A 17,147-nucleotide genomic window follows, 5' to 3' on the forward strand; every position below is an offset into this window, starting at 1 on the left:
AATTCAATTCAATATCAGTTCAACAATCAAGAAAAGAACATATATATATATATATATGGGCAAACAATGACATAGGAATCATGAATTTGTTTCTTTAAATAAACTCATTGATATCGAAGCTATCGACGTCAGAACAGTAAACTGAAAACAACAAAGGCAGACCTTAAAATGTTTAGCGTGTACTTATTGGCTGTTGGAGGCATCACTCAGTAAGGCCCCGCCTCTTCCCCTCTGACCAGGCTCGGTTGAGTCGACGGATTGAGGAGGAGTGCGGTTGGAGTGTGAGATGGTCGCGGCCGCGATGATCTGACAGATGAAATAGCGAAAAAAGAAAAAGAAGGCGGTCGTCCTCCCACACTAAACAATGTTCCCCAAAGGAAAAGGCACCCCGGTGCCGTCGGACAGCCAAGCACGAGAAAAGTAAGTTCAGAAACGTTTATTATTCAGTATTTTTCGTCTCGTAAGTTGCTCCCTTCTGCTCTCTGTTGTTTGCTGGACAGGCTAGCAAGAGGCGATTTCCTCCTACGGAGAATTGAATTGAATGAACCGCCTTGTCTGCTCGCCATTCCTTCTCTGAACTGAGTTTCAGCTGCCTGTGCCTTATTGCTATGTTTTACACATTTACGACCGATTCCGGGTTTAGTTCGGTAGCATTTTAAACGACGATTGTCTTCTATTTTCGCCTTTGACAGACTGTAGCAGGGAAAAGCGAAAACAATAACATCACCGCGCTACAGTACATTGTTTTCTCTGTTGCGCTCTCTAGATAGGCTTCGTTTTTATTGCCTTCAGCCACATCAGTGCCTCTAAGATACTGTACCTAGCTAATTCACAACAGGCTTGTGCTGGTCTTTTGTGTGTTTTTCCACATCACGGTGTCCTCTGATACAGTTGCTTAAGAAGCTTCTCTCAACACTAAATGTAATGAATCTTCACAAAGCTTGGCTTCTTTTCCAGTCCCCCATTTAATTTTTGGCATGGGCTGTTTGGCAGCCATTGTTCACAAGGCCTGTACCCAATCGTAGTCACTTAGTGTTGCCGTGAAGGAAGATCTAACCTGGTGCTTGACGATTAAATTGGTCATGTTTGGTGAATTAAACCTAAAATTGTATTTTTGTTCCACCCAGGTTGGCTCTATACGTTTATGAGTATTTATTGCACATAGGAGCACAGAAGTCTGCACAGACCTTTTTATCAGAGGTATGTGGAATTTGGGGTAAAAGTTAAACAATTTTAAACATGTCCCATTTTTTAACACGTAATTGTTATTTGAAAATTATTTGATTTCATTGTTCCTTTTTTGTGTTGTTTTCAATTATTAAAATACCATTTTCTTAGATTCGATGGGAGAAAAATATAACACTCGGAGAACCCCCTGGATTCCTACATTCCTGGTGGTGGTAAGTCCAGTTTCTTTGTAATGTAACAGAGTTTAGAGGTTGTTTGTGTGCTTTTGTTTGCTTCATTACATCTTTTGTCTGCAGTGTTTTCTGGGACTTGTATTGTGCTGCACCGGAGAGGAGAGAGACATGTGACCACTCCAGCGAAGCGAAGGCCTTCCATGATTATGTGAGTAGTGCCTACAGTGGAGCTGTTGCACATATTGCTCTTTTTTCTGCTTCAGAAGACAATAACTTTGCCCTCTTAGCTGAAATAAAAGGTCATCAGCTTGATTTTTTTCTTTTTTCCTTGTGAAACTTATCAGAGCAAGGTGCATTTTATCTCTACCTGGTAACACTGAAATTCTAACAATATTTCCCTTTTCAAGAGTACTACAGCTTCCATACCGGAAGATTGTTTACCTGAGGGATTACCATGATTTACCTTGGAAAAAAAACATTTGATTGCTCTTTTATCTAAGCAGCATTAGGTATGGCACTATATTTAACAGCCAAATGTAATTTGGAAGACTTTTCTGAGCATTAAACAAATATTTATATATCTGTTGGGTCGAATGATGTGCCCAATAATGAGCCTCACAACCTTCTGGGAAAATGATGCTGATGTCAGCATGTCCTGAGTCAGACCTGTCGAGTGCTTTCCCTCTAATCCAAGATCCCCGCCTCTGTAAAGATGAAAACCCACTGTATGCTCTCTTCAAAAATCTTAAAATTTTTGCATACAGCTTGATTTTTAACAAAGTTCTCCAGCTGCCTGTAAGTGTTGGCAGTTCTAGTACATGTTGAAACATATTGCAATGACATAATCCTAATGGATTTGAAAGTGAGCAGCCATTGGCATCCCTATAACCTGACTTTATGAGATGTCACTCACGCCGTGTGCTTCATTTGGTTGTGCATTGCTCCTTTTCAATATTTGCATCATATGGGTGTTTTGCATGTTGGTAATTATGCTATTTTTGAATTGGAGGCGTTGTCATTTGCTGCATTATTTCCTGCTTTGACTCAGCATTCAAAAGAAACATAAAAAGAGAGTCTCATGTAAATCAAAGACAGCATGAACTGCTTGTCTGTGACCTTTGCCAGTCCCTTCTTCGCATCTCTCTTATCTTGAAAGATTTTTCAAATATTGTTTGTGTAAATAAAGTGGAAATTCATTAAGAGTGTGCTATACCAACACTGGTTTAACAGTCGTCTTAGAATTATTGATACAGAGCTCAGTTTATTAGTGGGAGGGTGGCATATGAGGCAGCAGAGACACTTAAACATATATGTTGGTCCTGCTCTTGGCTGATATGGTTGTCAGGGTAACAGGCCTCCTGATCTGGCAGGTCACCATCCAGGAGAGAGTGTACAAAATGGCTCTTCCCTTTTTAGTAACAACGTTCCTTATAATTCTAGATGGTGAAGGACATTTTTTGTCCGACAACCAGACATACTTTATCTCACCTACTTAATAAAAATTGATTACTGGTTACAAAGATTTTAGGTGGGACAAGCTCTTGCATTATGTGATATTTTAGCAAACATTTATTTTCTTTCTTAAATTAATTTTCCCAGCTGTTTTATTAGAAGATGCTTAAGATCTTTAAAAAAGGGTACACATTCTTTTGTGATTTATCTTCACATAAAAATGTTAAAACAACCCCACAGTGGTTTTTAAAGAAGGAAAAACATAACATAAGCTTTTAAATTGCATGCTTTGGTTTGACTGTGACCATTTGCCTTACCATGGAAAACATTAAGCAAATGAGGGAACCATAAAATACCAGTGAGTGCTGCTGTGGTGTGCAGCTTCGAGAGTTTCTAAGCGGTTAGATCTCCCTGACATCTTGTGGTTGGCCTTCGCTCTGATGTCGGCTTACATAGCAAATTATTTGGGGTCAGGCAAGTGTGCGTCTACTTGTGTGTGGACAGTACTAGTCCTTGGACCCTAGCCTTTGTCTAGGTGTGGGGGAGGTGAGTGCTGCTCTGTTAGCGAGCAGCGCTTGTAAAGACCCAGCGCATTTGCACTGGGCCTGCCGGACGTTCCCCAAGGGCTCTGTCGCCATGGCGCGTGGCTGATTGATGGCTGTCACCAAGATGAGGGCAGATTGGAAAAAGGAAAAGGGAGTGGCATTGTGGCATATGCCCAGCATTCACCACAGCAGAGGAACTGAGGGAATAAAAAGAGGAGGGGGTTGGGGAGGAACAGAGGAGGGAGATGAAAAGTGGAGGGAACCTGCAAGAAGTGGCTAGAGAGAGAGAGAGAAAGCATCCAGACTGTGCTTTATGATGTTGATAGATGGTTAAACATTTACAAGCTAAACATACAGGCTGGTCTCTTTTGAGCACTGGCTTCAGTGGAAGAAGTGAGGATGGTAAGAGCTTATTGGCTCGGTAGTCAGCCGTTGGGAGGTATGTGCTGTAGCACAAAAACCGACACGATTTTTCTCCACTCTCCACTTTAAAATGTTTTCTTCTCTTTGTTTGTGACTACGTATGTCCTTGCTTTTTTTTTTTAAAAAAAAAAAACTCTTGGTCATTTTCACATTTCCCTCTTTTAAATGTTTTTTTTCTTCTTTCTACCCTGAAACCTCCCCTTGTTTCTGCAAATGGAGCACAAGCACTTCCGACCCCACTCAGTCCTTTTATAACATCTTTCAGTGAGCTGCGTATTTGTTTGTCTGAGATTGCTTGTGTGCACAAGTACACAAATGTACATGTGCTGAATCATGGTGGGGTGGGGGTGGGGGTGGGGGTGGATCAGTATTATACAAGGTCCCCTGGGTAGTTGTAAGAAAGGCCCCAGACGAGAAACCCTCAGGCAAGGCTGAGACATCTGCCCCTTTCCTGTACCAGAGTCTGCGGATAGATGAGGCTCATTTCCACCAAAAACAGCATCAAGCTGCTTGGGACAGCCCAGCAAGCACAGCCGTGGGTTTTAGAGGGATGTGATAAAGATCTAGGGATGTGATAAAGATCTAACATAACATGTCTAAGAACTCACCACGCACATAGCTTTTCCGTCTGGCTAACGGTATCTGGTCTTCTAAAATGGTATTTAGATTATTGAGACATTGTTACATGACTTTGGGGACAATAGCTTTTATAAATACAGCTTTGTTTCTCTCACTCTTTTATTTTTATTTTTTTTTATTTATTTATTTTTTTGCAGGCCTCATTCCAGGAATAGGCTGCTTAAGAGAAAAGGAACAAAACAAACTGCTGTTTACGTTTCACTATGGGGAACCCAGACAGTGGGAATGCCTGAGTATAAACCAATCTAGATTAACCTAGCTGTGTTTAGCAGCCATAGTCCAAAATGTAACTCACACTTTTTCCTGGACTAAAATTTTGTCTAGGTTTAGGTATCCAGGGCGATAGTAGCTGATATGCTGTTTTAATGTATTAAAATGAATGTGAAAATCTTTATAGACTCATTTTATTTTAGAAGTGGAAATACAAAGACAGCTTGTCTTTGTCACTGAGCTTTTCTGCAGATGTTTTAGATTTTAACACTTAATTGTTTGACAATTTTTACAGCTTAAAATTGTAATTGCGTTGACTAACCCATAAACATTTTGTATAATGAGTATATGAATGTAAACTGAGGCTCAACTACATTATTGTGAGAGTTTTAACCCTGCATTCGTACTCCAGACAAGTTAGGACAAGGGACAAAAAGCAGCTGTAATGTACTGTAACTTAAATTTCACTGTCATATAATCAGTAGGTACATGAAGCCTTGAAAATGAGATATATCTGCATTATTGACTTTTGATGAAACCTACATGTGAGCATTTACAAGAACAGCATTTACACATTTAAAACTAAACTTAATATTTCCCTGATGTTTACACATTTCTTATTCTTAAAGAAATAATAAGCTTCTTGATGCTCATAATGGTAGTTTGTAGCTTCTTTCTTTATTTTAATTTTTTTGACTTGAATATTTAAGCAGTGTCACTCAGCATAAAGATTCATTTGATGAAGTGACTCATGAAAACATGGTTTTAATGGGAGCACAGAAAACATTGCAGACGGGGACTTGGAGAGTAAGTTGGTTCAGGTACAGCTCTAAGAAAGCTAGATAATAATAGGACTGGGGGGAACTAATCCTAGTACTATATTATATATTAAAAAATTCTTCCTCTTCTTGCTAATACTTTTACCAGCTTCGTAGTTTATGGTATTATCCCTGGTTGATCTCTGCTTGTGTGACTGCTTCTTATGTTAATCATAAAACAGATCTAGATACACAAAAAGAAACATCCAAAATGTATTTATTAGTATTAAAATGCCTGTTTTCTTAAAAAAAACTTGCAGTTTGATAGCCTATGTAGATTGTAAACCTACTGGAATTGTCTGATGTGCTTAGAGTTGACTTCATATTTGCCACCAGAAATTATCTGTAAAAGGGATAATTAAGGCAGATAAACAAAAACAATACACGTCATGAAATTTATAAGCAATATTAAGTATAAATGATCACAAGTTGTTAATCTGCTTACTTAAAACCGCTTGATTAATAGCATCTTGCATATTAAAGCTAATTTTGCTGGTGTGAGCATTGCATTTTCAAGCGGACATATTTGCCACGTTAACTAAACAAAGTCGAATTAAACTGTTAGCATTCCTCTTGACTGTGGCTCTTTGTAGATTGTAAACATTTTTTATGGGTGGCCTTTCCTTGCTTCCAACATTAGCAAAATATAAGAGATTTTGTTTGTGCCTTTGCCTTATTCGCAAGCTGTGGACAGCACTTAATAGCACATGGACTTTTAGCCACAATGTGCCACTGAAAGCAGGAAAGCTGTGGAGAGGAAAAAATCATGTGTATTTGTGGCTGCATTGAGAATCTGAGCTCTGAACACACATGATGCCCAGTTGTGGTAAACTGGCATACATGGGAATTAAAGATCCTTTTAAAACACTTTTATTCTTTAAGTATCTGTGCTAATAAAAGAGGTAATAATACCGTCTTCAACAGCAAGGTATCGTGATTCAGTACAGCTATGTGCCTGTTAAAATAGGAAATCTTTGACAAACTGGTTCATTTGACCTTTGAAGAATGGCGTGGTTAAATGTCATGATATAGACAGTTAAGGTTTGTCACTCTCTTCAAGTCTATTGAATGCGTACTGATCTTTCACATTTGTTTTTTTTTTTTGTTTTTAACTTGTTGTTCATCCAGAATACCTGTGTGTTAGCTTACCTGTTGGCCTACGGAGGTTAGATAAGCAAGTTGCTTGTCAGTGTGATTATGTCAGGTTATTGTGCCAAACAGGGTGTAGTCTTAACATCATCCTTCAGCTTGCATATAGACAACTTGTCTGGGCAGCTCAAATCTGGAAAAACAGGTTGTGTTTTACATATGCAACAATAATGTCTGAGAACACCAAAAAGGTATTTACTGATGTTAAGAGTCTGCTTTGTTGGAAGTGTTTCAAATATGTTGGTCAAGTAATTAAGCTGATGCTTGCATGTAATCGTCATGAAATGCTACTGTTTAGGGCTCTTAACTTTGTGGACACACACATGCAACAACCTTGCAAATACAGTCACTCAAATTACAAACTTTTACCACAACTTTTATTGCAAAGGAGTTGCATCCAGATTCACTGAGTCTATGTACATACCTTTGTGTGTTCTCCGAGTTGGAGTTTTACTGATATATCATAAGTATCTAAAGTGTGCTTTTTGTTGTGTTGGGGCTGTTGGGGCTCCATCACAAAAATCAGCTTTGTGTTGGAGTAAAATTAAGCATTGGATCATGAACATTATCCAGTGCATGTGGAAATTAATTAATTAAACAATAAGCTTTCAAGAGTTGATTATTTTTCGTATTTAGATTTATATGTGATTTGGCCCAATTTATTTAATCAATGCTTCAGAGCATCATCACATTGATGTGTATTTGAATGTATTGTTGCGGTGTCATATCAGCCAGGTCAATGAACTGCTTGATAAAAATTGTGATGATTTACATAAGTAAAATAGTGTTTTAAGAGAAGTTAAAACCTTGAGTGAGTAGTACACTTTTCACACGAACAGTTCATAAGATAACGTCTCTTAGTATCCACTTTAACACCAGCTAAGATGGTGAAGTTACTCACTGTTACGTAGTAGTTTTGCATGATAATGCCATTTGTTTTCATTTATACATTTGCACCAGGATTGTAATCTGGCACTTAACTAAGTGACTTTTATGGCTGGACTTCTGATTGTACTCCAGATGGTCAGGATTTGGACACATAACTGGATTGGAATGAAATCCAGGAGCCTCTGAGATGTCCAAAATACCAAACTAGCTTATCTGCAGCTGTAAGAGAACATCCACAGATGCTAGATGTACTTGAGGATTTTTGAGCTCAGCTGGATTTTTACACTGTCCTGTAAAGAAGTGAGATTTCTGGCGTCTGTATCCTGGTGTTAGTGGAGCCTGATGAGACGTGACTTTTCCCAGTGGCCTCACTTCTCCCCCAACTGAGGTATTTCACAGTGGCCCTGTAGTGGCAGTCAGAGCAGATATAATTAGGGAAGGTGCAGTCGATAAAAGGGAGTGTGTAGGCTATTGACTAGTCATGTCTATGGGGCCACTGGACTATGAGTGTGGATGCTGATACATCCATTCTTGTAGTGATCATTGGTTGCTTACACACATTTACACTCCAGTATGAGTGAGCTATGCATTAACAAATGGAACTAAGGGCACTTCTTTCTCTGTAGCTGTTCTCTGGAAGCTAAATCCCACAGCTCAGAAGACATTAGCTCATCTCAGATTGCTTCAGCTGCAGGGAAGAAAAACTCAGTCAATTAGGAGCGTGTGACCGAAGCAAATGGCACATTAGTGAATTAGGGCTGCGGTTTGAGCAGGAAATAGGCCCAGCTTGCCCCTGCTGTGCAGCAGCACTTTGGAGCCACTGACTCAGTGCATCCCACTGATACTTATCTGATCCACTGATTCCTAATCGGCAGGACTCAGACCTCAATAAAGCCCCCATTAATACCATATTGAAGTCTGAGAGGGCAGCAGGTCAGTTGGTTAAATTATGTTTAAACAGGAAATGCATTGAGTTTTATTCACAGGTCCGAACAAGGGTCGTGCCGCCAGTTCACATTAACACACTGAGACGGCGAGCAATCACAGATAGAGTCACCATGGTGCTCCAAATTGTGTCTGGTTCTTTATAGGTGCATTTCTTACAAAGAAAAGATCTATATTTCCAAGTAGAGATTTGGTTGTGAAAGAAAAGAGAAAGTGTAACCAGTTAGCTTAAATTATATAAACAGATTTCATGTAACTGTTTTTGCCTCCGTTTCCTAGAGTGCAGCAGCAGCCCCCAGCCCTGTGATGGGAGGGATACCCCCTGGTGAGGGCATGCCGGGAGGACCTATGCCACCTGGCTTTTTCCAAGTAAGTCTATCACTATGCTGACAATTACTGTTACTGAAATTGCCTTAATCTCGCTTTGCCCCATGTTTTTATTTTGACTAGATGTAATAGAAAAAAAAGCAATTTTTCATTCTTTATCAAATTTCAGGAGTGTGTTTCATATGGAAGAACAAATTGATCCACATAGCAAATTCACTACCTGTAATTTTTGTTAATATCATTGGGGTGCGTATTGTAGAGCAGTAGTTTTCCACATTGGTGTCTGGTTTGTGCTCTGTTTAGTGAACTTGTAGTGAACCTCACAGACTGTTTGCCTGTGCCCCTCCTGTGGTGTAAACAGGCAGGCGTGGCCTGGCCGTTTTCCCTAATGGAGAAATCGAAAGGTGCAGCACCTACTGTAAATCAATACCACATGAAGATGAAGTCTTTGTACGCACCTGCGTGAAACTGATTCTCTAGAAGTGGAATGATATTGAAATGTTCTTTTACCACCAGAATAAATTCTTCAACCCGTCTACCATTTTTATAATGAACTATACAAGCCACAAAGTGGTAATTCATTATGTCATCAGTCTAATACCAGAAGACATTTTAGCATCTATACGTAAGCACATGTTCACTTTGCATAGCAAGAAGCAAAGGAAGGTTCAATTAGACCCCTCGCTGTCAGATCAGCAACATTAGCGACACATTGCCTGTGTTTAGTGTTGTTATAAAGCTAATTGCATAGAGCTTAATTGCTGCTGTTAATTCAGGGAAATTAGCATTGATAACATGCTGCATGTAGCAGGCTTCTTAATGTCTTGATTGACAGGCAAGAGAGCACACATCCTCTCCATTTCTGTCTCTTTCACTCATTTAGTGCTGTCATCTGCTTGTTCTTTGCTCAGTCTCTTATTTTTTTAACTGTTTGGTACATAAAAATGAGTCGCGCATTGTATTTTTGTACATTTTGGCACCACGTTTTGGTTCTTGCACCCCAGCTTTCCTCTGTCTTGCAGTAACCTTGCTTCTCTCTGCTCTTTCTTGCTCCCTCTTTCTTTTTACATGTCATCCTCTTTCTATCCCTTTACTATTCTCCCCTTTGCTTCCTCATTTTGTGTGATGCCACAGGGTCCTCCTGGTCCCCAGGGCTCTCCTCACCCTCAGCCTCCTCCCCCTAACAGTATGATGGGACCACACAGTCAGGTAACTCTGCATTCCTTTCTCTCTTCTTCTTTTTCTCTGGTGTTGCTGTCTGCAGTCATTTGGGAATGCGGGTTCTCAGAGCTGATGCTTCATGCTTTTGCATTTGTCTGAGCTTAATGCCTATACGGCTTTCAATATTACGCAACATGAAAAAAAAAGATAGTATAGCTGTGTTTTTGTTGAAGTTTCACAAAACATCTGTGTTTTTTGTAGTCCTTCATGTCACCTCGCTTCGCTGGAGGCCCAAGAGGTCCCCCCATGAGGATGGCCAACCAGGTAGAGCTCACACACAAGCACCGCACACCCTTTTCAGTCGAGGCGGCTCTAGCATTGGTTTGAGATCAGTAAATTCTCTGGAATCAGTATTAGGAGAGCGAAATAACGAACTCTTGACCAAGAAAATGGGTTTCAGAGAGCAGTGTGATTTATTTACTGGTCTAGAATTTAATGACTAGGAGTGTGTTTATCCTAAGAAACTAAACCAACTTAAGCTGTGACTGCCTTAAAAAAAAGTTTACTTGTATGTTTAATCTCAAGTTAAGTAGAAACATAAATAAGACAAGAATATTAGTGTGGACATGAAATAAAAGTAGCAGTGTAAAGCATCTGGATTTTTTATTTATTTATTTTAAATAAAACTTTTTCGTTGAGTCTTTGTGTTTCATCCCTGGCAGCCACCAGGTGGAGGACCGGGCCCTCATCCCATGTTGCCCAACATGGATCCTACACGACCACAAGGTACGATTTCTCTCTATGTAATTCTATATCTACTAGTCATACATCATGCCATTATTTCTTGGTTTCTCTATTTACATTAACCATCTTAATCATTCCAGGCCATCCTAACTTGGGACCAATGCAGAGAATGAGTGGCCCTCGAGGCATGGGGCCGATGGGGCCTGGCCCACAGGTAGGGTCCCTCATTAGTGCACAATATACCCCTGCATTCGTTACCTTTGGTTACCTGAAATTCTTGAGCATGAAAGCAAAACTATATAAGAAAGGATGACATCAGGTTTTGTCTATGGTTAGAATTTTAGCTTGTGGTCTTTTAAAATGAACTTTTTACGTTTTATATTTATTTATTATTTATTTTACTGTCTTCTCAGAACTTTGGTGGTGGTATGAGGCCTCCACACAGCACCATGGGCCCTGGCATGCCAGGAGTGAACATGTGAGTTGTGTTCATTCGTAAATATTTTCTCATCAGTTTTTAACTTAAATGCAAAAACTAATTTTATTGTTCCCATTTAGGGGTCCAGGAACAGGTCGACCATGGCCTAACCCTAACAACGCCAACTCAGTGAGTACTAATACACTTAAAAACAGATGCATACGGGCAGAAAAATGGTAGTTCAGATTGCTTCAAGTGTGATATCTGAGCTGTGGAGGTCTAGTGTGTTCTGTAGTGTAGTCTGGGATGTAATTGTAGTATTATGTGTCATGGTTTCCACAGACAGTTGGACAGCCATAATGGTATTAGGACGATCAGATGATGAATGATGACAGATTGAGGAGTAGAAAGGGTTTGCACTCCCATTTCTGGTCTGTAATGTTTGTCTTTGGTTTCAGATGCCTTACTCCTCACCCTCTCCTGGTGCATACGGGGTAAGAGCACATCCTGCAGCTTCATACATTTTACAGATGTTTTGGTGCTGAAAAATGAGTTTTTCATGTGCTTTGTTGTAACATATCTGGATTTTGTGTTTGCTTGTCCATAGGGAGCGTCTGGAGGTGGGGGTCCTCCAGGAACTCCCATCATGCCCAGCCCTGCAGGTTAGTGCTTCCCTGACCTAACCCAACAAACATCAGCCTTCATTCTTTCTCCAGCACCAATTACATGTATGATTGTTCTTTTTCCAGACTCAAACAACTCTGGTGACAATTTGTACACTATGATCAACACTGGACCGGGCAACCGAAATAATGTGAGTACTTCTCAATTTCACTATTTTATCTGCTGGATTTAATGGTTATCAAGTTGTGTAGATGTGCTATTACCACTGCTGGCATGGTGCGGTCGACAGGTTACCTTCTAGAAAATAACCAGGGTCAGACATAATGAATTAGATGGGGTTAGAAAGTGTTTTCCAGAAGACAACAAATTAAGTGGCTGTGGCATCTGTTCAGAACTCCAGTTAATGTTTGACAGCCGTTGAACAAAACAACTGATCTGTAGGTCAGAATAATCTCAGTACAGTCCCTTTTTTGTCCTAAACAGAACTTGAAGGTATCAGATTTTATATATATAGCCAAACTGCTTACTTTAAATGATCCAGTTTGTCTTTCTCACAGTTGCAGGATATAAGATCTAGATGGTATAAAACTGATCAATATGCACTTTAACTTGAGCTGCTTCATGCTGCTGCTATAGGAAAGAGAAAAATCAAAACAAAAAAGCTGTACAGAGAAAACACCTCATGTTTCTGATACAGCTGCAGATAGGCCAATTTAATAGTTTTCTCAATATAAAATGATTTATGAACCACCTTAACTTTGTATTGCACAAGTTAAATTGGTTTGCATGGAGATATGTGTAGTTGTAATGAGTAGTTGTAATATTTCATAAGCACACATGCAGTATTTACAGGTTGCACTTTTCATCTAGGAATGTATAAAATAGACTTTTTTTTATGAAAACAAAGCAAATGCACTTGGATTACAGAATTCTGTTAATGAGTTATGATACTACAGGCTTTGGTTACAGTAAAACTAATGGAACTGAAATGATCACACCAAAGAAAAAAAGCACAGAGCCTGAATTTTATGATTCAATAAACATATTTTTACATTTTCATTAATTAGAGTTCTGGGATTGTTATTGTTTTTCTATTCATGTGTTTTGGATGATTTTGGACAGCTCTACATCATGAGCATAATATTTTTAAAGAAGAAATATTTATGTCCCCATCCTTTGAGTTTGAATCTATGAAAATAACCAGACAACCGATTCAAAAGAGTGGAAACCTCTTTTTGCTAGCTCTCTACAGAAGACCGGTTTTTGTACACTGATTTGAGCTCATGCGATTGAAAGCAGAAACAACAGCAGGCCACATTGTTTTCCTTATAACTAATGTTTAGCACCCGCAGTGCCCCCATCCTCTATTGCACATGCTAGGTAACATCAATGTCTGCTTCAGAGGATGCTGGAATGAAAAAAAGTCCACCTCAATCAGAGGTGTGATGCGTGAGGCAGCTCCTGCCACTTACATCCATAACACCTCCCTGTTCTGTTTGTCCAGTTTTAAACATTTTTCACAAATTATGCACCGGGTGGAATTAGGCCTAGAGCTTGGGGTTAAGTTACACATTATGTGATCTCAATCTGACTCTTCTATGGGGCTGTGACAAGTGAATTCATGCGTTTTCTCCCCCCCCAGTTCCCTATGGGCCCTGGCTCTGATGGGCCGCTGGGAGCCATGGCAGGGATGGAGCCACACCACATGAATGGGTCTCTAGGTAACACTACAGCATACAAAGCTAACAAAAACAGTCATGTTTGAGTTGCATTGTATACATATTTTATTATTGCACTCTAACAAACCTTTAAATAAATTGAAAATAAAAATCTAAACTTGATTTTTGTTCATATTTCCATATTGTTTCATGTGCAGGTTCTGGTGATATGGATGGAATGAACAAGGTAAAAGATGCTACCATGTTTAAAATCTTTGCATTTAGACTTTTCTCATCGTTAAGGTGTTATACAATTATTTAAAAAAAACAAAACGTGCTTTATTTCTAGAATTCCCCAAACAATTTAAGTGGCATTAGCAATCCTCCTGGGACCCCGAGAGATGACGGGGAGCTGAGTGGAAACTTCCTCCACTCCTTTCAGAGCGAGAACGTGAGTCTGTCTCCTTATCTGTTGCTTGCCTCCGTTAGCAACACTTAGCTGTGACGATGGTCTTATTCTTCTCCTCTTTGTGCTTCCACAGTACTCTCCAACCATGACGATGAGTGTGTGACTCCCTTAACGCCACCCCCCACGCAGCATTATTTGCCATCATTCCAAGGATCTGAACTCACAATAGGACATGGCCAAACACATAAGCGCCAAATTGGGGACAGGCGCCATTTTGGTTCCACAATTATGCCAGAGTGCATATTGGAGAGAAAAATCAAAATGGCTTGCGACTACTGCTCCTAACTCAAAATGAAGGACAATTTCTGCATTTATCACAACCCCGAGTGTGACAAAACCAGCTACTGAAATGCATACATGACACGTTTTCTGTTCTTTGCAGAAGCCCCCCACCCCCCACCCTCTCGGAGTCCCATCAACCTCCTCAGCGAACAGAAAAAAAAATGGTTGAAGTTTACCTCTTGTACATTTTAACGATCGCTTTGTGGTGCAAGATGTGCAGGAAATTATCGCTTTTGTCACTTAAACACTGGAGAGTGTGCATATGCATTGTGAGCTTGGAAAATCTTTGTCTTGTCATTTTACTCATCGCCATGCATACCGTCTTACAAATGTGGGTTGACATAGGAATCTGCCTTTCACTCACTGGCCACCTTTATGAATAATGTCCTCTTCTCCTCGAGCCCGCCCTTCTATTTGAAGAGAAAATATGTGAAATAAATATGGCGTATATTGTGACCACCCTTTGCAGCCCGCAAGTGCTCAGATGGTTCTTACAATGTCATATTGATCCAATTTGATCAGTTTCAGTCTCTTTTTGTTGACAGCTCAATGACTCTTAAGCTGCTTAATTCAAACAGCTGGACTGCTGTTGTGTTCTGTCAACTGAGGCCAGAACCATAAGAAGTGAGTGCATGAGTGCTGAGAATCTGTGTACAACATACTACCTAGTGCTGCTCTTCTCTATTATGTGGACACCTGCTTTAAGATGTGGTGTGTATCTCTTTACCTGCCTGTGCTTAACACTCTGTGCTCTTCATCGTTGTAGCCTTCTGTGTTATGTCCATTTTAATTGAGTTACGATGAAACAGCTATGGACAAGTTGCCCATTTTAACCTCGTACATATTGGTTGTTCATATGTCCTTCCTGTATCACTGGTCCCCTTGCCCCCCCTCGCCCTCCTCCTGTTTTTGCCCACCCATATATTTTTTTATATTTTGATACAGACTTTGACTACGTATATTGCCCCAGTTATTCTGTTAGTCAAAGCTTTCTAAACCAATTCTAGTAGGCATCATTATAAACTTAGCAGCAGTCTTGTAAATGTGATGAATTTTTTTTTTTTTTTTCTCCTGTGAACATGACGCATTATACACATCTGTCCTATGTTGCCTTTATTTGCTGATATTTTTTTATTTCAAATTGAGGAAAGATTGCTTGTTAATATAATTTTACAATAACTTATCTCTGTGTGGGTTATTTTTGTCTGGAGTGTAGATTTTCACTTCAAAATGTTTATGCACACGTGTATTTTACCATTAATCCCATATTAAGCGAATTCGTTTTGCCTATCAGACACAGATATGTTACCTGCGACAAAGGAAAGCACAGGTGTGCCAAAGCGTGTGCAATCCTAACCAGACCATATATGGATTCACTTAATGCCGACAGTAAAATGGGTGCTTGATTCCGCAGGCACCACATCAACAAGAGGAAATCCTGAAGCGTGAGGGAGCCTTCATGACAGAGGAAGTGCTCGCCGGGGTCAGGCTCATCAGGGTTTAATGTGAAAAAGGACGAGGGATGCATTGTTTAATATGTCCAATGGTAACTAGAAATGTTTAGTTACAGATTCATGTAGAATTAACGTAACTTCTTACTAATTTTAGGGTGTTTGTTGTAAACGAGTAAGAAAATCATTCAGAAGACTCTAAAATATTTGAGGGATTTTTTTTTTTTTTTTTTTGGTTTAAAGCTTCTTGGTGTCTGATTCACCTGTTTGTCTTTGCGAAATTAGATAGTACATCTTTATCATCAATCCTCTAATTTGATGAGAAAAGGGGATTTTACGTGTTTTTGAAGGAACAGTCTTTTTGAGAGGAGGATGTGATGGTAAACTACATTCAGACTGCTGCCATATTTTGAAAACTCACTTTAAAATGTGTTTGATTCACTCGTCATGATTTGTCCATGACCTCATGAAACAGTGTAGTAAATCATTTACAGAGTGCAAATGAGAGCTATGAAGAGGCTGATTTTAAAAATGACAAAAGAATGAATCAAATACAATTGCCTTAATTTTAAATTATGAATTAACCTGTAGTCATTGCGTGAGGTGGGTCACCTCTCGCTATACAACCTACCAAATCCCACTCTTCATTGTGGCAGTGGCTCAGTCAAGATTTCTCAGGTGTGGAAACGGGACAAAGGGAGCACCCCTTCAGTTAATTTGGGTGACTGGTCCTTTACTTTTCCTTAGATAATTATCTTTTATATATATAAAGCTCATTCCAGTGAATATTATCCCTGAAATGTTTCAGTTTTACAACCAAAAAAGAAAAACATCTTGTTACTTAACTTTTTGATTTTGGTGATGAAATGTTGCCCTCTGCTGGTCTCCAGCAGACACTGAAAACTTTGCTAAGATTCAAGAATTTACACTCCCCAATAGCAGGTTGTACTTTAAACTTCAGATACAAATCTTAAAAGTCCACAGTTGGGAGTTTCTGATAGTGTTCTGGTTCCTGTCTCAACAATAGGAAGTTGAGCTAAGCTGCTGCTGGCTTGCCTCCACAGGATGTGGCTCGGCTGGGAAGGAGCCAAACATACAGTAGTTTCTCTCCAACTTCAGAGCCACACAGTTAATGGCATGAAAGCTGTAGCGACACAAAATGGTGTTTGCTTCTTCCATGTTGCAGACTTACAAGCCGTACGGATCCTGTAGTGTTTTTTTTTTTCTATGTATTTCATTCAGTTCAGTCATAGAATCATTCTTTCATTCAACAGGCTTCATTTTTAAACACAAATCCAGCCACACATTAGCACCAGTGCAGCCATTTTATTGCTTCAAAACTTTTACAGTTAAACATCTTAATGTGTACCGATATAGATGAGTATATTATGAATTTTGTGCTGATAAGAGAGGAGGTGATGATACAGAATAAAGCTATCAAAAAGTCATTGTGCTCATTCATCACTTATACTTAACATAGATTTTACATACACTTTGATGTGCCACAGAAACATGCATATGAATAAATTGTTATACAGCATTGAGGACAGAGGATGCTGAAATCATGTGATGGGTTGAGATGT

The 17,147-nt window shown here is 39.5% G+C and overlaps 1 protein-coding gene across 2 annotated transcripts; it reads left to right on the plus strand.

Moving 5' to 3' along the window:
* The first annotated feature begins 231 nt into the window (after window positions 1-231).
* Window positions 232-17,002, plus strand: ssbp3b (single stranded DNA binding protein 3b). Of its 2 annotated transcripts, XM_042005794.1 has the most exons (18): window positions 232-420; window positions 1,128-1,200; window positions 1,339-1,400; window positions 1,485-1,569; window positions 8,710-8,799; window positions 9,892-9,966; window positions 10,180-10,242; window positions 10,641-10,704; window positions 10,803-10,876; window positions 11,076-11,140; window positions 11,221-11,269; window positions 11,539-11,574; window positions 11,688-11,742; window positions 11,830-11,894; window positions 13,347-13,425; window positions 13,581-13,609; window positions 13,712-13,813; window positions 13,905-17,002. In XM_042005794.1, exons 1-18 carry the CDS (start codon window positions 365-367, stop codon window positions 13,932-13,934), a joined length of 1,152 nt encoding a protein of 383 aa, XP_041861728.1. In that variant the 5' UTR covers window positions 232-364; the 3' UTR covers window positions 13,935-17,002. The 2 variants fall into 2 exon arrangements, with proteins under 2 accessions (XP_041861728.1, XP_041861729.1); XM_042005795.1 differs by lacking the exon at window positions 9,892-9,966 and having other exon boundaries at window positions 233-420.
* Window positions 17,003-17,147: the final 145 nt, after the last annotated feature.

The sequence above is a fragment of the Melanotaenia boesemani genome, chromosome 14 (assembly GCF_017639745.1).
Source record: "Melanotaenia boesemani isolate fMelBoe1 chromosome 14, fMelBoe1.pri, whole genome shotgun sequence".
Classification (NCBI taxonomy): domain Eukaryota; kingdom Metazoa; phylum Chordata; class Actinopteri; order Atheriniformes; family Melanotaeniidae; genus Melanotaenia; species Melanotaenia boesemani.